The following is a 25,244-nucleotide window of genomic DNA, read 5'->3' as shown; positions in this document are numbered from 1 at the left end:
ATTTTCTCCCAGGTTAGCTCTGTTTTGGACATATCCCAAATAGGTTTCTCAACAAGGAGTTTGGGTGGATGGATAGTTCAGATCAGGCTGTTTGTGTCTCATGTGAAACCAGAAGTCAATGTCCACTTACAAGTCTATATACATATTTTAAGCCGAACTATAGTGTGTTAAAACTGCAATCGTATTTCGGGAGAAAATGCGTTTTCCTTGCAATGTAATTGAGAACGCAGTGGGAATGCAATTCTGTAGGAGACGCTGTTAACCACACAGTGCTACTGAAAATTGATTGATGAAACATTTTGATGGATGACGCTAACCCAGGAACTGAAATAAACCCGACCAAGTCAGCAATATTTTTTCGGTATCCCATGTATGCACTGCCTGTGTGTACTTTTGTTTGCGTGCCCATTTTTGGGGTTATTTCTGATTCGGCATATGAAATACAATTTCAAGAAATTATTTATTTATGTATTCATACCGAATTGAGTCAGATATATCCATCTCAATGATGCTTTGCTGTTGTGTGCTTGATGAAAAAAAGGCCCTTCCAGAGACAGGGTGTCCATCAGTTGGCTGCATGGTGGCCAGAAACACATCTCTTTAGCCATACGGCACAAAGACCTGCACACCGCAGCACCACTTTAGGTGGCCGATCACAGGCTCGATTCCTGAAGAGGGCGAGGAAGCACAAGCCCTTATCTCCCCCCTTAGCAGCAAGCTGCTTTAGACAGGCCTCTGAAGAGGGGAAACAGCCGGTTGAGAAGCTGCGCGTGCTAAATATTCAGCCACAGATAACAAGAGGAGAGGAGATCTCCCTTCCTGCCTCCTCTCCCTGTCGCCTCTTACCAACAAGACGGTGTGAGATGCAGGGTTGGAGCAGAAGGTGTGCGCAATAAGCCAGAGAAACAAGACCATCGCCATCCGTTGCCTTATTGCTGCAGTGCCGGCATGACAACACAATTAGCATAGGAGACACGGCAATTGGTTGAATGAGATTGTATTCAAATCTGTCTCCTTTGTGGCTGCATCTATCGCTGTAGAAGTAAAAGATATGTACACTCTGAACTCCTTAATGCAGCTCCACACAAGTACGTCTGACCTCCATTTGGGGTCCAAGTCCATGTTTGGTTTTGAAACAATGCGTTTCATTTTAACTAACACCGAAAACCTTAGCAAACCTCAAATTTCCAGTATCAACCAGATTTAAATAAGCCTTTGATTATGCAGCCAGGTCCCAAAATCCCCACGCTAGTTGGGCTGTTTGAGATATTCCCAGACCTGTGACCCAACTACCCAACTATATTTAAATGTAGTCCAATCATAAGGCATGAATGAAGACCTTGGTCTGTGAGTTGGAAGCTGACAAGCATTAATGCAGTGCTCTTATTTCATACACATGATCTAGGAAAATGTAGGCTGCTCTGAATCTTAGCAAGTTTTTTTATCAATCTAATCTAATTGATATTTATTATCAATAAAACAACGGAGTGAGAAACAAGCCTCAGCCCCATTGAGCCACTTTAAGCCAGCACAATCAATGTGCATGTGGAGAAAAAGCTAAATAAGATAACTGATGAAATAAAGAAATGATAATAATGTATCAACAATGGGAGAAATAAAGAAAATAAATACATTCATAATTAGTACTTCAAAATACGGTAGGTATACTGTAAGTATAGCTAATACTGTACAAAATTCTTGAGAAAAAAATATACAGCATCTTCAATTTTTCAGTATTCATTTGTGGTATTACATTTTGTTTTGAAGTTTATTATTGATGCTAGAAATAGTAAATGGCATCCTTATCAAACATAGACATGGGGTAGATGGATATGGTATATTGTCCACATCATATATTTAAACAAATGCAAATAAACACAAAGTGTATTACATATAGGTAGACCAAAGTCAAAATCAGATGTTTTTTCTCCCCAGACAGGAGTTCTTCTTTGCATTGAAAACATCTCACAACTGCATTTATTTAAGTTTCTCCTCAAAAACCAACATTTTACAAGATTACATTCAAACACGTGACGATAACGATGACTGTGCTGCCCAGCGCCTGCTAACATTGAATAAGCATTTATTCAAAGTAATAGTTCAAACAGGAGGCTTGACCCAGCTGCTGGCAACAAACGTACTCCACGTAAAAAAGGAAAACTAAACAGGAAAAAGAAGATATTCAGATGATTGATGGAACCGTGTATCAAACTAGTTTGGTTGAAACAGCTGTTTATTGTTGCTTTGTGTGTACGAGCCTTGTTGTGAAACTCCAGGGTCCAGAAGTTGTGTGGGCTGGCAACTGTGGCAAAACTTGTCCGAGTCATCCATCATAGCTGGGGGAGACTACCCACCTCTGGGGGCACAGCTGTTTGGGCAGTGACACCGGCGTGCCAGCCGCGGCCCCTACATCTGCTGCTGGGTTGGTGTCGACAGGGTCATCTGTGGCTTTGTGGAGCACCACAGTGTCTGTCCACGGCGGACGGACCGAGAGACACCGAGCGCCGGCTCACGGGGCGAGAAGTGATATTTAGGGTGGAGATGAGTTTGGGATTGAAGTTGATTTCATATCAGGAGGAAAAGGGAATGGCCAGCGGAGAGAAAAATAAATGTAAACTGGTCATTATTAGATTGATTTTTCTCCTTGAGGGGAATGTTTACTTTGCGGATGCTCGTCATGCGGAGGAGGCTGAGGCGAACATGATTAGTCAGTTATAAAGGAATACATGAAAATGTCATAAAGTTTATTTGCGTATCCAGAATAATTCAGCGAACATGGGAGCAAGCCCACCTTCCAGTTGAAGAAGGGCAGCTCGACAGACAAATGGGCAAAGGATCTGTTGCTGCATCCGACTCTTCATGCGGCATGAATCTGAGACAGGACCCAAACGCCTACAACGTTGCAAAGAAACTTTATTTTTCACTTACATCAAAGAATTACTTAAATTGAGGAATCACAGATAGCAACAGGTCTACAACAAGCGATCACCAGGGATCTAACCAGGACGAACCAACACTGGGGAATGAGACAAACAGGGTTTAAATACACAGGGAAGGTGCAGGTGAGTGGACACAGGAGGAAACAATCAGGGACATGGCAGACAATCACAGGGACAGGAAGTGAAGGGAAACAGAGGACACGAGAGACGAGGACTTCAAAATAAAACAGGAAACAAGACACAAAAATTCCAGATCCTGACAGAATCAAAGGGAAGAAAGCCTAGGTGAGGATTAAAGTCAAAACCAAATGGGCCTCATGCAAGGACCAACCTTATATTTGTTCTTAAGTGGCGAGTTCAAGTGACTTGTTGCCTCTAATTTGTTCTCCTATTTCAAATGTTCTCTTAAGACCTGAGGTGATTCACAAGTGGTTCAGGTTTGTGGTGTGAGTCATGTATAAGTACTTCAATTACAGTGTAACTCAAATTCTCACACTCCATCAGCTGCCTCAAGGTCTTTATAGGTCTCTGTTCAGACGACTATTGTACAACTTCTCACCGCAAACCCAATGTTTGGTCAGAGCCCCACGACGTCTGATACCGATACACCAAGGCCCCCTTTATTATTAGACGGTCAAAGCAACTGACGTCTTGTAAAGAGCCGAAGAAGAAGGTCTGCTGAGGGAGGAGGGGTGATGGAAGGGTCAAACAAACACGGGACTCTCACCCAGGAGACCTTGTTCGTGTCTCGTGTGTAACAACGTTGACTTTTTAACTGTGATTTTATGTTACAAACTTCTTAACCAAAGACCAAATAGTTTGTTGCCTGAACACAATCAAGTAAACCTAAAAGTTTATTTTGAAAAGAGATCGTTTGCATGTAACAAAACCCGTCACCAACACGTCAAAAACCAAAGCAGAAGGGGAACTTAGAGCGTCATGAAATGAAGTAGCGGTGTAGCCATATATAGGTATTGATTAATAATAAAAAATGAAATATGGTGTTAATAATACACATATGATAATATCATGTTCGCTTCATCTATCTCAACCAATGCCTCACAGACACACGAGTGCCCCCCCCCCCACCATTTAAGACATCGTTCTTACTTCCCTCATTGTACAGATCTGCATTGAAACAACGTTGATGAGCATAATAATAGAACACCGTGACTTCTACATTAGTGTAGTCTACAGCAGGACATCAGGCTCTTTCTGACTCTTGGGGGCCATTTGTGAATGGAACCTGCCCACAAAAGCAGCACAATAGGTGGCCTTCTGTAGCAATTTGGGGCCATCAGTTATGCTAATGATCAGGTGGCATTCATGGGGTGGAAACAAGCAATTTACGACAAGTTTGTACAATTAACAGAGTTGGGCAAATTCAAACTCGGATCACTCAGAACTACTTAATAGCTTATTTTCCCCGGGGCTTTCAACCGCGTCTTCAGGAGTTGTCGGGGAATTCACTGAACATGTGCCGGGTAGAGGCAGGATTTCACCTTACAAAGGTTAGGAATGAAACGTTTGACTTTGATGCCACTAAACATTAGACCTAATGGGAGCAAAGGTAATGACAACACTTATTCGGCTTTGCAGTGAGTTGTTAATGGAAAGGCCTTGTGCTGCACCATAAAGTACAGCAGACATACGCTGTCAAGTCAAATTAAAGTGATCTTTTGAAAGAGCACGCAGTGAAAGAGGTGTTTTTTTTTCACTCTTTCTATGACTCGGATTGAATTGCAGAGATTTGACCTGAACGACAAACCAAATTGGTAATAAAAGAGAGACATCACACATCATCAGTCCGTTTGGGTCGTCTCACTGAAATCTTCTGTTACCATTCGTCTATTCTTAACCGTCCATACAAACCACTTGAAGAAGCCTTGGATGAATTCCAAAGAACTATAAGACAGAGAAAGGAGGATTCTCCGGTGAAGCGGTCAAAGTGGGGGAACCAAAACAAAGACGTGCCAAGACCGCAGCGGGAAGGAGGGAGTCACTTTATGGGAGTTCAAGGCCCCCACAAACAAGCCCGAGAGGCCGGTGGGAGGTTGCTCCTCTCCTCAGCTGCCCCCCCCCCCCCAACAAGTGTCTCCTCTCACCTCCCCTGCCGAGAAGTCATCTTTCATGTTCTTTTCAAAGTCTCAGGTAGTATTACCGTGGGCAACCTTGACAGAGCCCGGGGCAAAGCAGCAGCACTCGGCTCTGCATTCTGCAAGCGCGAGAGTGCACGGGGCAGGTGTGCTCGCTGCGATGCATGCACGTCATTATCCGAGCTCACGCCACCAGCGCCGACGCTCCCTCTTCCTACGCACTGTCTGCACGCACACACACACACACTTTGATTGTCTCCACGCCGTCGCTGTCATTAAGACTCATTAAGGGGGATGGTTTTATTGAAGGCGGTCGTGTTGAGGCATCCGCTGAATTATTCATATATGCCTGCCTCTCTCGCTCTCTCACACACACACACACACACACACACACACACACACACACACACACACACACACACACATATACCGCACGTCGTTGAAATGCAGGAAGCTGGAGCAGACTAGAGAAAGAGAGAGAGAGATGCAGCCTATATAGGTCACTTCCTCCTCCACCCGCATCGCTCAGAAAGTGGAACTGGAAGGGCGGGAGGGAGGGAGACGGAAAGCAGGGCTTATTATAGCAGGCAGACGCATGCACACACACACACACACAAACACAGAGGTCCCGGCAGATAAAGGAGCGTACACCTCAGAGAGATTGCCACAGCTATGAATGAAGCTCAGAATGGGCTTTGCGAGAAGGTAATACTAATTCATTGTTGAGCGAGACCCAGAGAGGGAGTCACTGTTCTGTGTGTGTGTGTGTGTGTGTGTGTGTGTGTGTGTCTGCGCTTGCAAAGCTGTCTTTGCGAGGACCAGTTTGAGCTTTAGACCTTCAGAGGGAGGGTCCTCACTTTGTTGGGGTTAGGGTCAGGCGTTTAGTTGTGGTGGGTAAAGTTCGGGAAGGGGCTGGGGATTGAGGTTTCAATGAGTGGATTTCCAGTATCGACCGATCACAAGGAATTGATCTGATGCCGACCATTTCATCACAAGTCCCCCCCACACACACAAACTCTATGCTGAACATATGGCATATAGTATGCACGGAAATGGATACACATTTACATTTAGTTTGATCATATATTCTATTAAATATTCATCACATACAATCAGGCTTTAATATGCTCCATCACGTGGCTGCAACAGAGGAGAAAGCTAAGTGCTGTGGGTAAATGCACACTGGAGGCTAAAATTGTTAGACTATGCTAATTGGGGTTTATTACAAATTGGGTCTTATGATAACATTTGTTATAAATGGGTTTGCTAAAAAAAAAAAAAAAAATGGGACAAAGGCCCTTCTGACATTTAACAAGAACAAGCTCTAAACATCAGGACAACATTTTTTTTAACTTAAATAATCTACACTGCTAACAAGCACATACAATTCAATGCAGTTTATTTTGTATAGCCCAAAATCACAGAGGGCTTTACAATCTGTACACATACGACATCCCTGTCCCAGGACCTCAAATCGGATCAGGAAAAACTCCCCAAAAATAACCTTTCACTGGGAAAAAAGTGAAGAAACCTTCAGGAGAACAACAGAGGAGGATCCCTCTCCCCAGATGGACAGAAGCAATAGATGTCATGTGTACAGATGAATAGCGTTACAACACATTCAATCAATATGACAGAAATGTATCAATAATACAGGCATGGACAACGATCCAGATTTACACAATCCGTAAAACGGAAGGAGGAAGACAGGATGTGTGTGTGGGGGGGGGGGGCATCAGCAGGCCCACCAGGCATGAGGCATCGTGAAAAAGGCCGGACCAATGAGGCCAGGCTCAAAGAAGGAGGCAGGGCCATTGGGAAGGAGGCCAGGTCCAGGCCAGGATGGATGCAGGAAGCAGAGGCAAGGAGTCAGGACCCAGGAGCCAGGACCAGCTTCAGACACCGCCAGGTCCAATGGACCCTATGAGACGTGAAGTCACAAAGACTCCGGGGAGGAAGCAGAGTTAATAAGGTGCAATGGAGAGATGTAAATTCATCCATAAGGAGAGAGAGAATAGGAGATAGGTGCTCAGTGTATCCTAAAACATCCCCCAGCAGCCTATAGCAGCATATCAAGGGGCTCGACCAGGGCAAACCTGATTCAGCCCTATCTATAAGCACTATTAAAGAGGAAAGTCTTAAGTCTACTCTTAAATGAGGTGACTGTGTCTGCCTCCTGGACTGAAAGTGGAAGCTGGTTCCATAAAAGAGGAGCTTGATAACTGAAGGCTCTGGCTCCCATCCTACTTTTTTTTAGGCGCTGGTAATCGCATACTAGCGTGCAGCATACTCCATACTCAGTTCGTACTGCTTTCTGGCTACTATATTAACAGCATGCCAGTACCAGCTGACAGCTTTCATTATTTGGCTTTTTGATTACTATATTTTTGTTTGTTTCCATTTATTGTGGAAAGAAACTGTCTGGCGTCAACAGGACGACTTTATTTGTGAGGCTGTTTCTCCGGCCCCTTAGTTGGGGATACCAATGGCAGGTGACTTCTGATAATATGTAAGCCGTCCTGCTTGCATATTCTATCCTGTTTACACAGCGCTGCATTAGTGTTGTTTAGCTCTCTGCTCCATCCACTCCCTCATAACCTTAAAAGTTCTCCTTTTCTCGTGGCTTTTTGCAGCTCACTCGGTCACTTTGTATCTGGACTATGTTCCTTTTTGGCGGACACAAATCCCCCTGTGACCCCCCTGTCGCTAAGCAACCCTTAGTCCAGTGGTTCTCAAACTGTGGGGGGCGCCCCTCTAGTGGGGGCGCAGTGGTACTACAGGTGGGGCGCAGGAGGAACTGCAGAAAGACCTTTATTGAGAACTTCACATATTACAGAAGTTCAAAGTACACAGACATAAAACTAAGTCATTAATAAATACATGGTGAAATGCCTGTACATGTTTATGTTACGCCGTCAACAGGTTATGTTGCGCATGCGCGACGGCCAAGATTCTTGGCGACTCGCTGATTCTTGGCGTTTTGCAAAAGCCAATCTCCGTGAAATCGGCTTTTCTTTTGTTGCCCTTCAAAACAAGAGCTCAACATTGAGCATGAATTGAGAGTGGCCGTATCAAGCCCGTTTAAAAAAGGTTTGTAGTGGAAAGCAGGCTCATTGCAGCCACTAATAAAAACTTTATTTTGTTTTGCACAGGTTGCTCGTTATTGTTTTGAAAATGTATGCATTGTAAAACTCTTTATTGCCAAATAATTGAACTTGTTTTGTTTAGTTTTGCACTTTATTGTTATTATCTTGAAAAAATATCCAGTGCAAAACAGGTGCATTGTAGTCCCAATAAGCTATTTGTATTTCAGTGTGCTTTTTTGCACATATATAACTTTATTTGCATTGTTCTAACAACGTGATTGCACATCTGGTTTACTTGAAAGTGATTGCAATTTTCTTTATTCTATTATTTGAAAAAGCACAGATGGAGGAGTCACAAAACGTTATTTCGATAAAAAGTTAGCATAGACCATTTTGTTGGGGCATGAACATTTTTCTTCCTCCAAAGTGGGGAGTGACAGAAAAAGCTTGAGAACCACTGCATTAGTCTAACATTTACTTTTGTCGATGAGTGAAACTGAAAGTGCAAAGGAATTAAGACTTCACAGCTGCAGTGAGTTGGCATTATATCACGGATAGATTTGAGTAACCTGTTTTATAGTATTGCCAAAATTTAAGATGGATGGAATCAATCTTTCCAGAGGGCATATTTTGTTGCCTCTTCAAGGACCTTCCCTGTTTACACGACAACTCTTCAATCACGCTCTCCTATTGGCTACATGTGATTTCTCCGCGGGTTCAATAAGTGCTGCAGGTATCGCGCAGGGAAAAATACACACCTTTAAGTCGAGCGTTGTGAAGAGCGCCCTGGAACGCCGCCGTGAATAGTGAGGCCTGCTGCTATTCCTGCTCGCTTGACATGCAAATAGAGACATTGTGTGTGAGACAAGTGTGTGTGTGTGTGTGTGTGTGTGTGTGTGTGTGTGTGTGTGGCTTTGGGTGTGTGTGTTCTCCGACTCAGAGGGGCAATATCACATAGTGGTTCACTGCTTCTCCTTGTCACCTGGGTTCTTCTGTCCTCACCTGATGTCTTGTCAGTGACCAAATGTCAAGTGTATCTGTGCCTGTGTGTGTGTGTGGACAGAGGAGGAGACAGATCTGGGTCAGGCAGTTCCCACGAGGGTGTCAGAGCGCTCCGCAGCGGATGACATGTCTGATATGAACGAGTGAGCAAGGAGGCGAGGGAGGAAGAGTGAGAGAGTGAGTGTGCAGCCAGACAGTGAAACAGCCAGGGGTCAGGGGACAGGGGAGGACAGAGGACAAACACACACACACACACACACACACACACACACATTGCCTTGCAGCCAATCCACATGCATCAGTGCATCGGTGCTGTGACACTCACGCAAGTGGCAGACAGTAACGGTGCGTTTGCAAACAGTGAACAGAATGCACTTTACTCGCGTAAGTTTACTCGCCGGACTATTTGTGGTTTATTCGCGTCATTCTCGCTAGACGCGCCATAGAGGGGGCGTGGCTTATCTCCATGGCTTATCTCCGTGGAAACAGTTAGCATTTCCGCCATCCACCATGGAAGAAATAACCACCATTTCTGCTTTAAACTTGTTGTGGACATCCCACAAATGTCAGAACATCAAACGCCCTCGTGTCTGGGTTCATAACATCACCCGTGGGCTCACACAGCTCGGTGGCTTTCACCGACTACGTCTGAATGACTGCCGCTTCTAGCGCTACCAGAGCAGCAGCCAGTTAGATTCACCAACGGCACGACGTCAGTGATGACGGGCGGAGTATCTTTTTTGTAGCGATATTTGCGCCGCCCGGCAGAAATTCACATTGTCTGTATACTGACTTTGCATGGAATCTACTCGCCCGAAACATTTGCAGCGCTTTTGGTGTGAACGCAGCATTAGTGATGTCATACTCCAAGTTGCTGCCAAAATGGGGGAACGTCTTATCTTCTCAACCCCCAATGCTAAACGCTGCAAAGACTACCTCAGCAACCTGTTAAACGCCAATATATGGCTTGAGATCGCCTAACAGCGGGGACACGAGGAACATGGTGGCATAGCTGATATTCACATGCTAATGTTATGTGCTTTTGCCTCGTGTGTTAGTAATTAATCTTTGACTAATGCTACCTTAAATGTCGTGGCCACAGATTCATAGGCAGAGAAGCATCAGATAAAGTCTCTTTGCTTCTCTACTCTTTGACTGAGTAACCAAAACCGGTCCCTGTAAGCACCGATAAGCCATGTTTTCACCCGGTGGTCAATCAAACTTTTGTCGCAAAAAAAAGAAAATGCAAATTTGGTGCGGTTCCAGCAGCTGGTTTGAAGCAGGCGGCAACATCTGGTTCTGAAAAGTGAAGCCATTGAGGACGTGTCTTAGAATTGCATTCTCTCTAACGTCCATCAGGGGGAGACTGTAATGGTGGCTAGGGGAAGTATTGTATAGAAGTGTATGAGAAAATGACTCTACTTCTCTCTTGATTTATTATTCTCGTCATGTTTGGAGGCTCCAGCTGCTGTATTTCCACAGGAAGAATTGAATTACATGAGAATGATTGTCCATTTGTCCGATAACATGACGTTAACAGCGCAGCAGCTGCTACCGAGCAGAACAACGCAGCGTAAATAAGACTACAGACTGTTTGAAGCCACCTTTCTCACCTTTTTGTTAGCTAACGTCACAGTGTTTCTCACCTCAGTAACTAAGAACATATAGTATTTCTATTTTGTGACCTATGATTCAATTAGTATGTGTCATTATGTTCCAAAAGTTGAATTGTTTATGAAGCAGGAGGGAATGCTGTCAGGTCCCTCATGAACCTGGAGCAAAAACAGAGTCATTTAGTCTGAATGAGTTAAAAATAAATAAAAAAAGGGATAAAAGACACATAAAAAAAACGTTGTTTTATATCATCAAATCAGGCCAGTATGCTGAATGGTCCCTCGCTGAGAGCCCTTTTCACCACATATTAAAGAATGTCACACCAGGTCAGAGAAATAATGCCAAGGAATAAACTCAAACCACCAAAGTTTTTAAAATCCATCATTAATTCACCACGGGTGGAGCGTTCACAGAGCTCCGAGCTGAACGGCTCTGGCTAAATTGGTTTTAATGGATTTCATGGGGTGCAGTTCGTGGGCTTTTTGATTGACAGAGGTCTGAGAGTCGCCACAGCCCCCCCACTCCCGCTCTGTCCCCCGAGACTTGCACCATTGATCAAACGCATACAAACTGTCACTCTGTATTGCCAGGACGCTGGTGACGAACTCACCAGTCTCTTCAATCACTAGTCGATCAACCTCACATCCAGGAGCTGGACTCACAAGCGGGAGCAGGGGGATGACGTTGGATGCATCTTCATTTTGTGACACAAAAGACAGTACCGTAATCACTTTTTCATAGCAACACGAATATAAAGAACATTAGTCTTTAATGACTTTTTTCCTAATTTTACAGAATCTAAAAAAAGAACATACAAACTACTTGCTAAATGGCACGCACAAGCTGCTCCATCTGAATTCTACCGGCCAATGTACAAAGTGCGAACTACGACCTGCGATGTCCTTCAACAGCAATTGGCTCTCAATCTCCATGGCGACGCAGCGAGGTCACGGGAGTGGACGTCCGCACCGGACATGAGAAATGAGCAAAATTACAGCTTTTGAGAGGTAATTATATGTGCGTTGTGGTGGCGGGTGACCATAAATAACCTTGTGTGCTTGTTTGGTAATTGGAGAACAATGAGGTGGGAGAAGGGAAGTGGGCGCTCGCCCCATCACGACAGCACCAAGTCCATTGTGGCATCTTTCATCGCGGAAGAAAGGAGGGCCGGTCGGCCTGATCGCCACGGCTACAGCTCATGCCAATGTGTGTCTCTAATGACGTGGTGGAGAAGCTGAGTGAGGGGGTTTGCTTTTTTAAGGACATTAGATAAGGTGTAAGCGCTACTACTACTAAAGATTTAAAGGGGTTGGGCTACCCAGAGAGAACATATGCAAATCAATAAAGAGGTTTGATTTATTTGAAGAAGAAAAAAGAAAAATGACATATTGCAACGGGAGGGTTCGCTGAAAAGCACAGCCTAAATAAAGACCCTCCTGTAATTCCCCCGATGGCTTAATAGTCTCTGCTCGCCCCCTTCCCAAAGCAGTTTATCTTCTGCACTAGCGATAGGATAGCAAATAAGTAGCTTACGGCACACAAGAGCTTTTCCCCGACTACAGGGTGGTTGTCGGTGCTAAGTAGCTATCCTCCTCGCGCTCTCCGAGAACATCAAAAGTGATGGGGCCGTGTTTCACGGGGGCTTCCACCGCCACGGAGCTCAGCGCCTGAGAGAGAGCACGCTGCGGCTGCAAGGAGGTTAACGTTTAACACATTTCTTGGTTTTTTTGCGCCTCGTACAGTAAACCCCTGCACATTTCAAATGGTTTGCTTATTCTCCGACCACCACAGGCTGCACTGTAGAGCTCATCCCTCTCTTGATAGTCGAATGCCTGTCTTCCTGCCTGACCAGTGTTCCCGAGCAGATCCTGAATCCCTTCCAGCTCAGGAGTCATATAGTTTGTAGTATTTTGAAAAACTTGTGCAGTATTAGAACAGATCTGCGTGAATCAACCAATTTAAGGACCGCACGCACTTTGGTAGGCTTCCCTCTTCCTCCAAACACACAAGACCTTGAACATCTTTGTGATGATCATTGGCATAATGCGCTCTTCAGCCCCTTACCTGGACTTTAACCATCACAACTAAATGCCTGAGCCTAAGCCGTTAGGTTATACCCGAGTGGATATAAGTGTGTCATACTTTGCCCAATGGGGGCGTAATGTTAAACAAATTACTTTATGCAAAATACTTTGAATATTTCACATCAAATTTGCAACAGTTTTCTTGCAAATAAATAGCTAAATAGCTTTGTGCAGGGAGAGGATCAACTACCAGGATCCGATTGACCCAGAGCAGTGTCTGTCATTCTGGCTGATGTAACTTTTTTAAGCTGTTTTATTGAGTTTCCATTTAGCGAAATGCTATCAGTGAATTTACGCCCCTCTGGTAAAGAGTTACACAGTGTGTCTGTCTCAGGCTTTTATTGTGAAAGGTAAGCCTTTAGTGAAGGTTGAAGTACTAAAGTTGGCCTCCTTGGTACGGACTATGTCCACTATAGTGTATGTTTGGGAGAAGTCCGTTCCACACTACGTGATTGGCTGATGCACTTATTTGAGGTGCGAAAGCTCAGCAAAATGTAAACTCACAACGAAGAAGATGTAGATGCAAACAGTTTGACTGAATTAATCTAAAACCTAAACCTAATTCTAACTTGAACATTAAAGCAAGTGTTGACTCTCAAACTGAATTTTTTGAAGGTCCGTCAAAAAATGTCCACTCTGAAGGTCTAAAATTCAAATTGGTCCTCACAAAAAAAAGCTGTAAAGTACGTGCACACACACACACACACACACACACACACACACACACACACACACACACACACACACACACACACACACACACACACACACAATCCTCACCATAGCCTTGGTCATGCCGTTCTCTTCCCTACCACGGGCGCCTTGATGGACCTCTTCGCCTGCTATCAGCCACTCTTTTCTTTCTTTGTCTTTCTCTTTTCTTCCTGTGGAGAGCCGCGTGTTTGTGCATAATTTCCATTTCAAGGGGTCATATAAATTCCCCTCCATACAAGTGAGTCTACGTCTCCGAGGTAATAATCACCTGAAACCCACGCTCACACTCACACTCACACACAAACACCCCAGGTGGCTCCATATATTGCATCGACAACATGAATAAATAATTAAATGAAATCTAATTTTTGTTAAATATATTTCTTATATTTCATTTTCTCAGCAGCTGAATCCAATTCCGCCTCCCCCCGTTGAGGACGACACCCGGGTGACCCTCGGGTACAATTACCGCCATTCAAGATGTTACGCAAACACTTTGATGTTTTGGAAGCGCACTTCCTGTGTCAGACATATGTCTCATGTGGCGGAGATGGAGTAAAGATAACTTGACATATGAAACAGCTGGTAGCATCACACAACGGAGAGAACCAATAAATAAAGACACTCCTGCCCACTGATCTCTGAGGTGATTCGGTTGTACATTATGCCTTTTCCTCATACATTTACTTTTAGCAGATGCCTCCTTAACTTATCCACATGGTAAAACACATATCCCAGTAAAGTGTCCCTCTCCTTTGCATAAGAAATCCTCAGATTTCCCAGCCACATAAATATTGCAGTCAGTTTCTCTCCGTTCCACCGGGCAAGTGCAGCGAGTCACGTGAGGCAGCCGGCAGCCACAACACCACTGTCACCTCTTGTTCCAGGTCAAGGGCTTTGTGACCTGAGGAGGCCCGGGCGGCTGGCACGTTAGGCGCCCCTGGTCACGTGACCTGCATGGTGACAACGCGCTGCTGGATCGTATAATGACGCAGTGGCAGTCCGCTGCTATCGGTCTCTGAGCGGAGGCTGTGGCCCGGCTCGGGATGGGTGAAGAGACGTCACGCTTGCAACCGCTAACCCGTGACGACGGTTACATACACGGCTCAGCTTCTTTCTGAAGTCCTTTCTGAATACGGCGCTTCAGTTAGAGCAGACCCTGCAAGTCAGGCCTTAGGAGGGATTATAGAAAAACCAAAGTGCCAAGATGAATAGTTTGTTCTTCATACTCTAAATGGTATTGAAGCTATGGTTGGTGAGAAACTAGCTAAAAAAAAATGTTCCCAGCCCAGTGTCGCCAACTCTTTTCCAATGAAAGCAGAGCTCCAAAAGTCGCTAAATCCAGCGAGACACAGTCAGCCCGTCCCTCCAAAGCCACGCCCCCATAAGTATTGTTATGACAACAGACATTGTTATTGCTAGTCCACACAGATGTGTGGAATATTATGCTGACGTGCAACATTTGATTTATTGATTGCTGTATGTAAAGAGAATTTCAAACAAATTGAACAAAAGAAGTTTTGAAGAATTGACCGACATTAACTTTAAGCATGTCTCTCCTCGGTTGAGATACAATGGAGCATTATTTATTCTGCTGACGGCAAATGACCATCTGAAATATTTGGATTATTACAGGAGCATTTACTTAATATAAATTATGTGGAAAAAAAGTAGAGATTTTCAAATAGCATGTCGTGGGGAAATGCAGCTACAAACGTGCAAAATTGGTCAAAAACTAAACTTAAGAACTTATTGTTTGCATTACAAAGATTATGAAAATGAGAAATATGTTAAATAGAACGTGCATATATAGTGAGTTTATTGCCGTGGAAAGTATTTGTATTCTTAAGTATTTTCACTGCGGTTCAGTGCTCCGCCGCGTGCTAAACCGTAGTAATGCCTTGGTAACGCCGTGGTATCTTCTTCTTTAGGAGTAATGAGAATGAGGTTTCACAAGTGTGTCGGAGAACTGCGGCAGATGATGTAAAAACGGGGGAGGCTCTCTCTAGATATGTCGATATAAGTGTCTCATTCTAAACTATAGAAAACACACAGATTCTTAGTTATAGGTGATTATAATCATCAGTTATCAATATTATATTCAATCGTTGCCAATATATCCTTCAAATCCTTTACACTGGCCCGTTAAGTGTGTATCTATTTCTTGATATATTGGGATCTATCACGTATAGAATGTGTATGTGGGTTAAAATGTTCACAAGGCCAGTGCTTTCTAGTTAGTCCAGCTGTAAGGTGTTGTTAGATTATGTAAATAACATGTAAATGACAGAAACAAAACGACTCATTCATTCCATATTTGCGGACGACAGAAAGTCCTAGATTTTGCTTCCTGAATAACCCACCAGCCGCCATCATGCGCTGCTGTTGGCCAGGTACGCTGTGTATTTACCGCGTCAGCATTAACACACCTCAAAATGTCCACATCGACAATGAATGCATGGTACTGAGTGTAATGTGTCCCGGGTGAGCCTTTTCAGGAATACTAAAGAGGCGCCTTCATCGATTCACATGCAAATACTCAGCTGGCATTAGCAGATGGATGGACTGATTGGTACGAGTCAGTCAAATCAGCTGCTGGATATTCTGCATAGGACGGTCAAAATATCCATCTGCCTTTTCTCACCGACTGTTTTGTCTTTTAATATCGTCGTTCTATTCAGAAACACGCGTGCTGTCACCCTTGTCCCCCTCCCACCTCTTCCTACACTTTGACGCCCAGACGACGGCAGCGACGTGACAACGTGCGCCGCGCCGCGTCTCGTCTGTGCACGCCTCACGAGCATCGCGAGATTCAAGATGGCCGATATTGAGCGATTACCTTTTCACCAGCCCTCTGTATCTACACCCTGATCCCTCCTCTCAATAATGGACTGCAGGGTAACAAGGGCTGTGTGTGTGTGTGTGTGTGTGCGTGTGTGTGCGCGCATCTTCTGTGATTAGACAGACGAATATACTCTGTATTCAGCCAAGGCGCCGCCTGCTCCAACTGGCATAGCTAATGAAGAGCCCGTGCCCCTCCCTTGGCACTAGTGTGTGTGTGTGTGTGTGTGTGTGTGTGTGTGTGTGTGTGTGTGTGTGTGTGTGTGTGTGTGTGTGTGTGTGTGTGTGTGTGTGTGTGTGTGTGTGTGTGTGTGTGTGTGTGTGTGTGTGTGTGTGTGTGTGTGTGTGTGTGAGAGAGAGATGCAGTCAAGCTGCAATTAAAAGACCTGTCAATGGTGTCTGCCATAACAGAGGCTCGGACTGTCACTATCGACCAGCCTCAGCACACACTGTACGGAGGGGGAGAGTGTGGGGGGGAAGAGGGGAGAGCAAGTGACACAAAGAGGAGGACAAGGAAGAAGAGAATGAGATGGTGGAGGTGGAGAAAGTTCACTTGGTATTGCGTCTGGTCAACAAATCAAGGTCTTTTGCAGCCCGCAAACAAAGCGACTGCTGCTGGACGCCAGCTGCTCCACAGCAGCAGCTCAGGATGATCTCTCAGGAGTTGGTTGGGACCAGAAACAGATCAAAAAGGAGAGCGAACGCTGGAGTCATAATGGGTCATAATAGGTCAGTATTGTTTTCTCAGCTTGATCTGCTGCCCCAAAGGGGGCCGGGGTTTAATGGTGTATACACTGATTAAAATAATTAAAAAGAATCATCAGATTAAACAGTTCAATGCAACCCTAAGCTATGAACTATATACCCAGACAGGAAAATATTGAAATATTTCTCTAAATGATAATAATAATTGTTATTTGCTCAAATATTGGCTTTTCAATTGCCAGCATTTATTTTAGTTGAGCACCAGATACCTCCAGTATTGTCACACAGGTAAACACAACATGAATAACAACAAATAGGATTCAGACAAAATAACATATTTATGCACAAGATGCCACGGTGAAGAAAATGATTTATGAAGTATGAAGTATGTATTCCATGACTGCACACCATGACAAACGTTTTGGACCAGGAGTCATTTAAGGGGCAAAAGACTTTTATTGTTTCCTACATAACATGTAGGAACATATGAGCTACATGTATATTTACATCACACACACACACACACACACACACACACACACACACACAGCACACTTACTGTGCCACGGTATTATGGAATGTCTTTCTTTTTGTTGCAAAGGATGTTTAGAGCTGGGTTACTTCGGCTTCTCCCACACACTCTCACTCTCACCCCTCCCCCCCCACACACACACACACACACACACACACACACTCTGATCACCTGTCCCTCCCCAGCCTCTCAGAGCAGGATGTGGTACTTGAGGGCGCGGGGGACCCTGTTGATGACGAGGCGTCCGTCGTAGCTGAGCGAGGCGAAGAGCCAGGGGTCGGCCGACGACCACTCCGCCGCGTACACACTGTCCTCGTGCTCCTCGTAGGTCGACACCACGCTGTCCTGCAGGGGCTCCTGACCCCTGAATCACACACACGACACAGAGACATTGGCACATTTGGCAAATTTAAAATGGGAGAATAACTTCTTTTATTGAATGACGTTTGATATTTAGCATTTTTTATTTATGACAGAATATGTCAACAAAAGTGATGTTCAGATTCACTTTTCTTCCTAAAAACCCAACCTATGGATCCTCGAGGTCAGACAAACAGGGCATCCATTCTTAGAAACCCGCTCTTTAAAATGACTTGAAGCCATCATTGTTTCCATTTGAGTTTACTAGCTTGTGGTTTTTCCTTCCTTTCTGCTGCCTTTGAGGGTGCACTGCTGCATTCCTCTGTCAGCTGTCACTCAGCAGAGGAGCACATACCGGGTGTATTTTGTCAGCTGCGCGCTTACACGCTTGTGCACACGTCTGATTGAAATAATGCAGCCCTCCTATAAAAGAACATGGCTCAACAGCACTCCTGGTGGTCACATATATGCTGGCACACAGACACACAAGCACCCCGTTTGTACGGGTTCATCTATCCACCACACACACACACACACACACACACACACACACACACACACACACACACACACACACACACACACACACACACACGGAGAGCATTTACTTTGTTTTCATCTCTCCCCATCTTCATCACACAAACATCCTCCCCAGTGCTAAGATTCTCCCACGGGTCTGACAATGTGACAATAAATAAGATCTTTAGAATTATCATCTAGCATTATAGCCATCCCAAATTTCTCCCAAACACCAGTGCTGTAAGTAGTCCCGAGGGAAGGCAGTGACATACATATTTGGATTTATTTTACACATTAACTGTTTCTCACAGACAGTAGCTGCTCCCCCCGGGCTACAGCCTGAAATAAAAACAGTCCTAAGTGCTCCGCTCGTATAGATTCATTGGGGAAGAACAGTAACAAGAGGGGATGTGTGAGAGCACTTGGCTGATGCTATAATGCTGGGGTGACTTTTTAAGGATTATGTCATTGGACAGTTCACCTGCTAATGGAAAATATTGTGCGCTACAAATATGGTGACATTTGTAGCCGGCCTCCAGTGATAAATAGTGACGATTGTTTATCAGCTCCATCTAGCTTCAATGAAGTCCGTCTCATACGACGGTGATAAATCATACCTTTATGAACGTGATAATGATCCCTGTTTTTTTGTGTTCAAACGTGTAAGATCTGCTAAATCCTCTAATGTACTGAAAGGAGCCCGGTTCCCCCTGGGCTTTGCACCGGCTGAATCTGTGCCGCTACGGCACCCTTAACTCAAAGTGTATCTACCGAAGCTGAAAAGTATTCTCCTGGTGGCAGGCAGGACGAAAAACATAAATATGAATAGTGTTCTTGTTTCTGCCACTTGAGATTTAATCAAAATAATAAAATATGAAAGCGTGCACAAGTGAAGATTGTAAAAAAAAAAAGCATTGTTTTGTTTTATCGACTCGACGAGTTACAGCAGTCTGGTGGAACGATGTGTATTCTTGCCCTGCTGTTCGTTGTTTGGTTTATTTTTATATCCAGTGACTGCAAATTGAGATGACATTAGAGATGACATGCTGACTATTGGTTAGGAGCATGAGGCTGGATACTACATGGTGCACCTTAAAGAGAGGTGTTGTATGGACGGAGACATGTGGTTAAGATTGATATAATTATATCTACAGTATGTCATTCATTCAACAGCGCCGCAACATAAAACCTCAACAATTTTGAAATTAAATTGTAGGATTCAGAGGCATCTAGCGGGGAGGATGCACATTCAGAACAACTGAACAACCACTTCCCTTTCCAGGTGGATTTGTGCCATCAAATTAAAGCGGACTATTCAATGTAAAAACATGAAAGTGTTTAGTTTGTCTGTTCTGGGCTCCTGTAGAAACACGGCGGTGCAACATGGTGGACTCCATGAAGAGGGCCCGCTCTGTATTTAGATGTGAAGGTCTCATTCTAAGCTAATGAAAACACAACGATTCTTAGTTTCAGGTGATTATACACTAATGAAAATAAAGTTATGAATATCATTTTCTGTAAATAAATCCCCCTAAATCCCACACACCGGCCCATTAAAACGTAATCAAGGTAGGATGTTGCATCTGACTGCATGTACCTACAAACTCAATGTCGACAAAAGTAGTGCTGAAGCTGCTTTCTTATGATATAAAACACTTGAAATGTGAAAGTAAGATTGACTTAAAATGTGGCGTGGCAATTCTACAGTGTAATCTGACACAGCGAACTCAGACCAGCCACTTCCTGTTTAACGACCATCACCAGAACACCAAATGAGGGAATGATCCCGACCATGACATTGTGTGTTGTTGATTCTTTTCATTTTTCACCCATCTGTGCATTTACGTCACCCTGGTGATGATTTATTGTATAGACAAACAGGCCTAGCGAAGAACAAAATCATACTCCTTTTGCTTGGCTATCTTTAAAGTAATGATCTGCAAAGAGCAACCGTATAAACTCAGAGAATAGCCACACCGCTGGAGGAGTCCTGTACGTAGTGGACACGTACTGTACATACAAGAGGGGTCAATAAGTGTAGTGGAAGGGTTCAAACCAAAGCTGAGTGCTGGTGATTAGGAAGAAGAGGTGATAATTATGGATGAGAGTTACTCATTGAGTGTAAGAGCTGCTAGTCATGGATAAAAGGGGGATTGGACCATAATGGATCGAGGACAGTGGCAGATTCAAAACGCACTGAATGGAAACCATTACGGATGATATCCCTGTCTAAAAGCCAGAGAGAAACACTCCAGAAGTGTTTTGACAGTAACATATTTTGACTGTTGTGACTCTCCACTTTCATCCCGTCAACGAATGTGAAAGGGTTCATGCAGTTTAACTAATATCAGAAGAGCGGTTCAAAAGTACACGCAGCGTGTATTTCTATGTGCTTTAGCACCACACGGTGTGTTTCATCAGGCTCCTCGGGGCCGTCCAGAAGCATTCAAGGAAGGTATAATCTGTTAAAACTAACAGATTTGATGTGGTGAAAGTTGACTGTCTGCGCCGGTTGTTTGAGGTACTTTATCCATAGTCGGCGTATTACCAACAGGAGATGGCGGTTGGCATGCCCCAATTTGCAGACGCAGGGAAAAAAAACGCTATATATATATATATATATATATATATATATATATGTACGCTATATTTAGAATACTTTCACCGCCTCACCTTGCCGTCGGACAGCCCTTTCTGGTGGGTAGACTGGAGCCGTTGTCTATAGTTCAGAACCACAAGACTCCATTGACAATGGAGTCACAGAACTGCTTTTGTCAAAGGATTAGAGTTGAAGAGAGCATCAGTTCCCAGTCAGAACGTAAAGACAGCAGTACATGGCTTTGCTGCCCTGCTGGTGCTCCTGTCTGTTTCTCCAAACTCCATCTCCTGTTGGTAATACACTGTGGAGAAGTACCTCATGCACCCCCACTGCAAAACACCAGAACCATCCCTTTAACACAGTGCTCTGACTCCACATGTGCTTTATGATACAGATTCAAACACCTGTCCAAAGACCTTAAACAGGATTACGGTCATTCATGGATCACCAGGCAACAGCAGAGGGGAAGAACGGGAGGTACAGCATGCATCCAAAAGAATGAAATCACAACCCTGTTGATGTTTAGTACGTAGGGCATTGAAGGGTGGTTATAAACATCAATAATTGTCAGAGGAGCTGATAATGTACCGCTCAATTTCAATTAATTTCCCTCTTGTGTATTCAGTATCGGTGATGACCAACTCTCCTGAAGCACAGCGCAAAAAGAACCTGAGACACTTACCTGTGACCTCCTCAAGGGTCACTCTCATAAATGAGATACTGAGGGCAGTTAAATCCTTGAAACACAAATTATTACTCAGGTTTGGCAGGAAAACCATAACTGGTAGGAAAAAAAATACAATTATAAAAAGAGAGCAATTAATGTCAGCTTTTAGATTGTGGGAAGCATTTCCTTCTCTAACCAGCCCGAGCTGCTCCCTTACTTGTCCTCCTGGTTGTTGTCCTCCCCCTCGCTGAGCTCGTCGTCGTCCACCAAGTGCCCGAATGGCTCCGAAGAGATGGACACCATATTGGAGAGGATGAGGCGGCTGTCACTGCTGGCCGTCAACACCAGCTGGTCATGGCTGTGGTTGTAGCGGACGCTCCACACCCTGGGACGGAGAAAGAAAACACACCAAAGAAAGAGTCTATATTTCAACAGTGCAGCGGTGTGTGTGTGTGTGTGTGTGTGTGTGTGTGTGTGTGTGTGTGTGTGTGTGTGTGTGTGTGTGTGTGTGTGTGTGTGTGTGTGTGTGTGTGTGTGTGTGTGTGTGTGTGTGTGTAGGAGCAGGGGTGCAGTACATTCATTGGATTTAAGAGCTGTGTGTGGATCTCTTGTTCGGAAACAAAAGATCCACACGCGGGTCTTAAATGCACGTGATATCACTATATAGTGAATAAAACCACACAAACAGGAAGACCCCCCCACACACACACACACACACACACACACACACAGTCGTGCAGAGAAACTGTCTGTCTCTCCATCTCTCTTTCACACGCTCGTGCCCACGCAAATCATGCAGAAAATGCAGCGTTCTCACAGTGTGATTCACAGCAAATTATGCCTCTCTGGGTGTAGACTCAGATGCCAACAATTGAGGATTTGGTACCTTTCAGTCTATATTGGGGCTCAGTTCACGAGCTGATGAGCATCATCATAAACTCCCTCATCCTGGTTTTATTTGTTGCACTGATCCACTTTTTCAGTCCTCCACAACCTTCCTCTCTCCATTTGTGTCCCCCTCTTTCTATATCTCAACAGTGTCTCGCTCTCTTGCTCTTTGTCATCCCCTCTCTCGCTCTCTCTCTCTCTCTCTCTCTGTGTGTCTCTCTCTGTGAGCCCGGGGCACAGCTCAGAGTGTGGTACCAGTTCCCTCACAGGGAAGGATTGAGGGATAACGGAGGCTGTTGACAGGAAATCAGCCTCGGCCACGCCGTTCCCCGCGCTCCCATAATCCGCTTCCCAGCTAAAAAATAGTCCCTAATACCCCCAGCAGCCCTGAGGCCATATCCTGGCTGCGCTCTGGAAAAGAAAACGAGCGCCTGCAACACACACACACACACACACACCTACACACACCTACACACACACACACCTACACACACACACACACACACACACACACACTAAAGAGAAGTGTACACACAGGACAAATACACTCAGACATATGCATTATAGAAATGCTTGAACACACTCAAATGCATGTAGCCACACACACACACACACACACACACACACACACACACACACACACACACACACACACACACACACACACACACACACACACACACACACACACACACACACACACACACACACACACACACACACACACACACACCTATCTCCTATCTGAAGAGATCCCATCTGCAGCTATCTACAGTTATGGATATGTTTGCCAAGTCTATCTTTCTTTTGGAGATAACGCCCGCACTAGTGTGCGTGTGTGCGTGTGTGTGTGTGTGTGTGTGCACGTACACAAAGGCATACGTGTGTGCATACGCTTGTGTGTGTGTGTGTGTGTGTGTGTGTGTGTGTGTGTGTGTGTGTGCGCGCGCCTTTATCTATTGGTGTGCTGCAGCAGTAGCCCAGTTTGGCTCGCAGACACACTGATCATCTATTCAGCTCACACGAGATAGAGAGCGTGTGAGAGAGAGAGAGAGAGAGAGGGAGGGAGAGAGAGAGGGAGAGAGAGGGAGAGAGAGAGAGACTCCCATGCACACACACTCTTCTGCAGCACACTTTGTTCAGCTCTTAGGACGCGAGCTAGTGCAGGACTGGGCTGCCTTCGACCCACACTGACTAAATGAGTAGCGGCCTATTTAATTAGTAATTAGTGTATTACTACCTTTTATTGCACCAGCAGTAGTTAGGGCATTTCATTAGTTAGGAGATAAAGCCATTAATAAAACCAGAAACCAATCAACAGTGAAGCAAAGCAGTTATCACCGTGTTTATCATTATTGTTACTGGGTTTTACTGAATGTGCCTGAATTACACTCCATGCTGTGTAAAAGGCTCTTTTTAAACCCATTACACAGATACAGTATAATTATTTTAGACACAGGAAATACTCCCCCTCCCCCCACAATTCAAGTCAAATTTGATGTCATGATAAATGCTTTTTTTTCGCCTATTTCTTATGAATTCTGATCATGTGATAAACAAATCGAAGATAAAATGTTATGTCCCCAACACAGGTTTAGTGAGCTGTCGGGAAACGTGGGAATGTGACGCACTATCGGGAAATATAAAAAGGGAGAGTGTCTCTTTAAAAGAACAACGTTTTTTTCTTTCTTTTTATATCCCTAAAACGTTCACTTCCATCATCAAATTAGACTTTTTCTAACTCCTGGCCACCTCGGTACCCCCACATTACATTTTCATCTTTTACCCCAAGGGGTATCTAGCCATGCACATGGTTCAAGATTGTAAGATATCCAACTAAAATGTCTCCCCCCATACAATTGAGGTGAATGGATTTGGGATTTTTTTTTTTTTATCTGGCATTCGCCAGTACATCAGCATAACATTTCACGATAATGGCCATCCAGGGTGAATTATTTCACCAGTAATTCTGCATGGGCTTCCCATAATATTCACCATATTGACCAGTGTCATTGAAAATTGTTGAAAGGTTTGAAGTGCAGCAGATGGAGCGAACGGCGCTGTGTGTTGTGAGCTGGAGAGATACAGCGTTCATTTCTGGATGCATTTAAGGAGCAGTGCTCAAAAAAGATGTTTCATTTGCTGCAAAAAACGTTCTGATAATAGCAAATATTACATTTCTAAGGTTTCCTAAGGAATAACATTTCTGATTAACTTAAGTGTATGCATGTTCAGGAATGCCACAATAATAACCCTCAGTTTGCTCATGGCTGACTTAATTTAGAATATCATGATTTTTGTTTTGCTTAAAGCTAGGGTTGGTAATGCTCTTCAAAAACATTTTTTGTTCTAATTGTTGAAGTTACTTTCAATGGAAAAGAGTTGGCAACGATATATATATATATATATATATATATATATATATATATATATATATATATATATATATATATATATATATATATGTGTATTTATGTATGTATGTATATATATATATATATATATTTTAACAAAAATGTAATTAAAAAAAGAAATATATATATATATATATGTGTATTTATGTATGTATGTATGTATGTATGTATGTATGTATATATA

General features: G+C 44.0%; 1 protein-coding gene across 1 annotated transcript in view; it reads right to left on the bottom strand.

Annotated features, from left to right (window-relative positions):
• Positions 1-17,519: 17,519 nt before the first annotated feature.
• The window catches only part of eipr1 (EARP complex and GARP complex interacting protein 1), a 48,682-nt gene continuing 40,957 nt past the window's right edge, over positions 17,520-25,244 (bottom strand). The window contains exons 8-9 of the mRNA XM_034525511.1: positions 21,976-22,143; positions 17,520-17,977 (exon numbers count right to left, since the gene is read on the bottom strand). Of these exons, the coding sequence (XP_034381402.1) occupies positions 17,803-17,977; positions 21,976-22,143 (343 nt within the window). The 3' untranslated portion in view covers positions 17,520-17,802. The remainder of the gene's footprint in view (positions 17,978-21,975; positions 22,144-25,244) is intronic.

Source organism: Cyclopterus lumpus, chromosome 22 (genome assembly GCF_009769545.1).
Source record: "Cyclopterus lumpus isolate fCycLum1 chromosome 22, fCycLum1.pri, whole genome shotgun sequence".
Taxonomy (NCBI): Eukaryota; Metazoa; Chordata; class Actinopteri; order Perciformes; family Cyclopteridae; genus Cyclopterus; species Cyclopterus lumpus.
The sequence above is the reverse complement of the archived record's forward strand: the minus strand, read 5'-3'. Positions and strand labels throughout refer to the sequence as shown.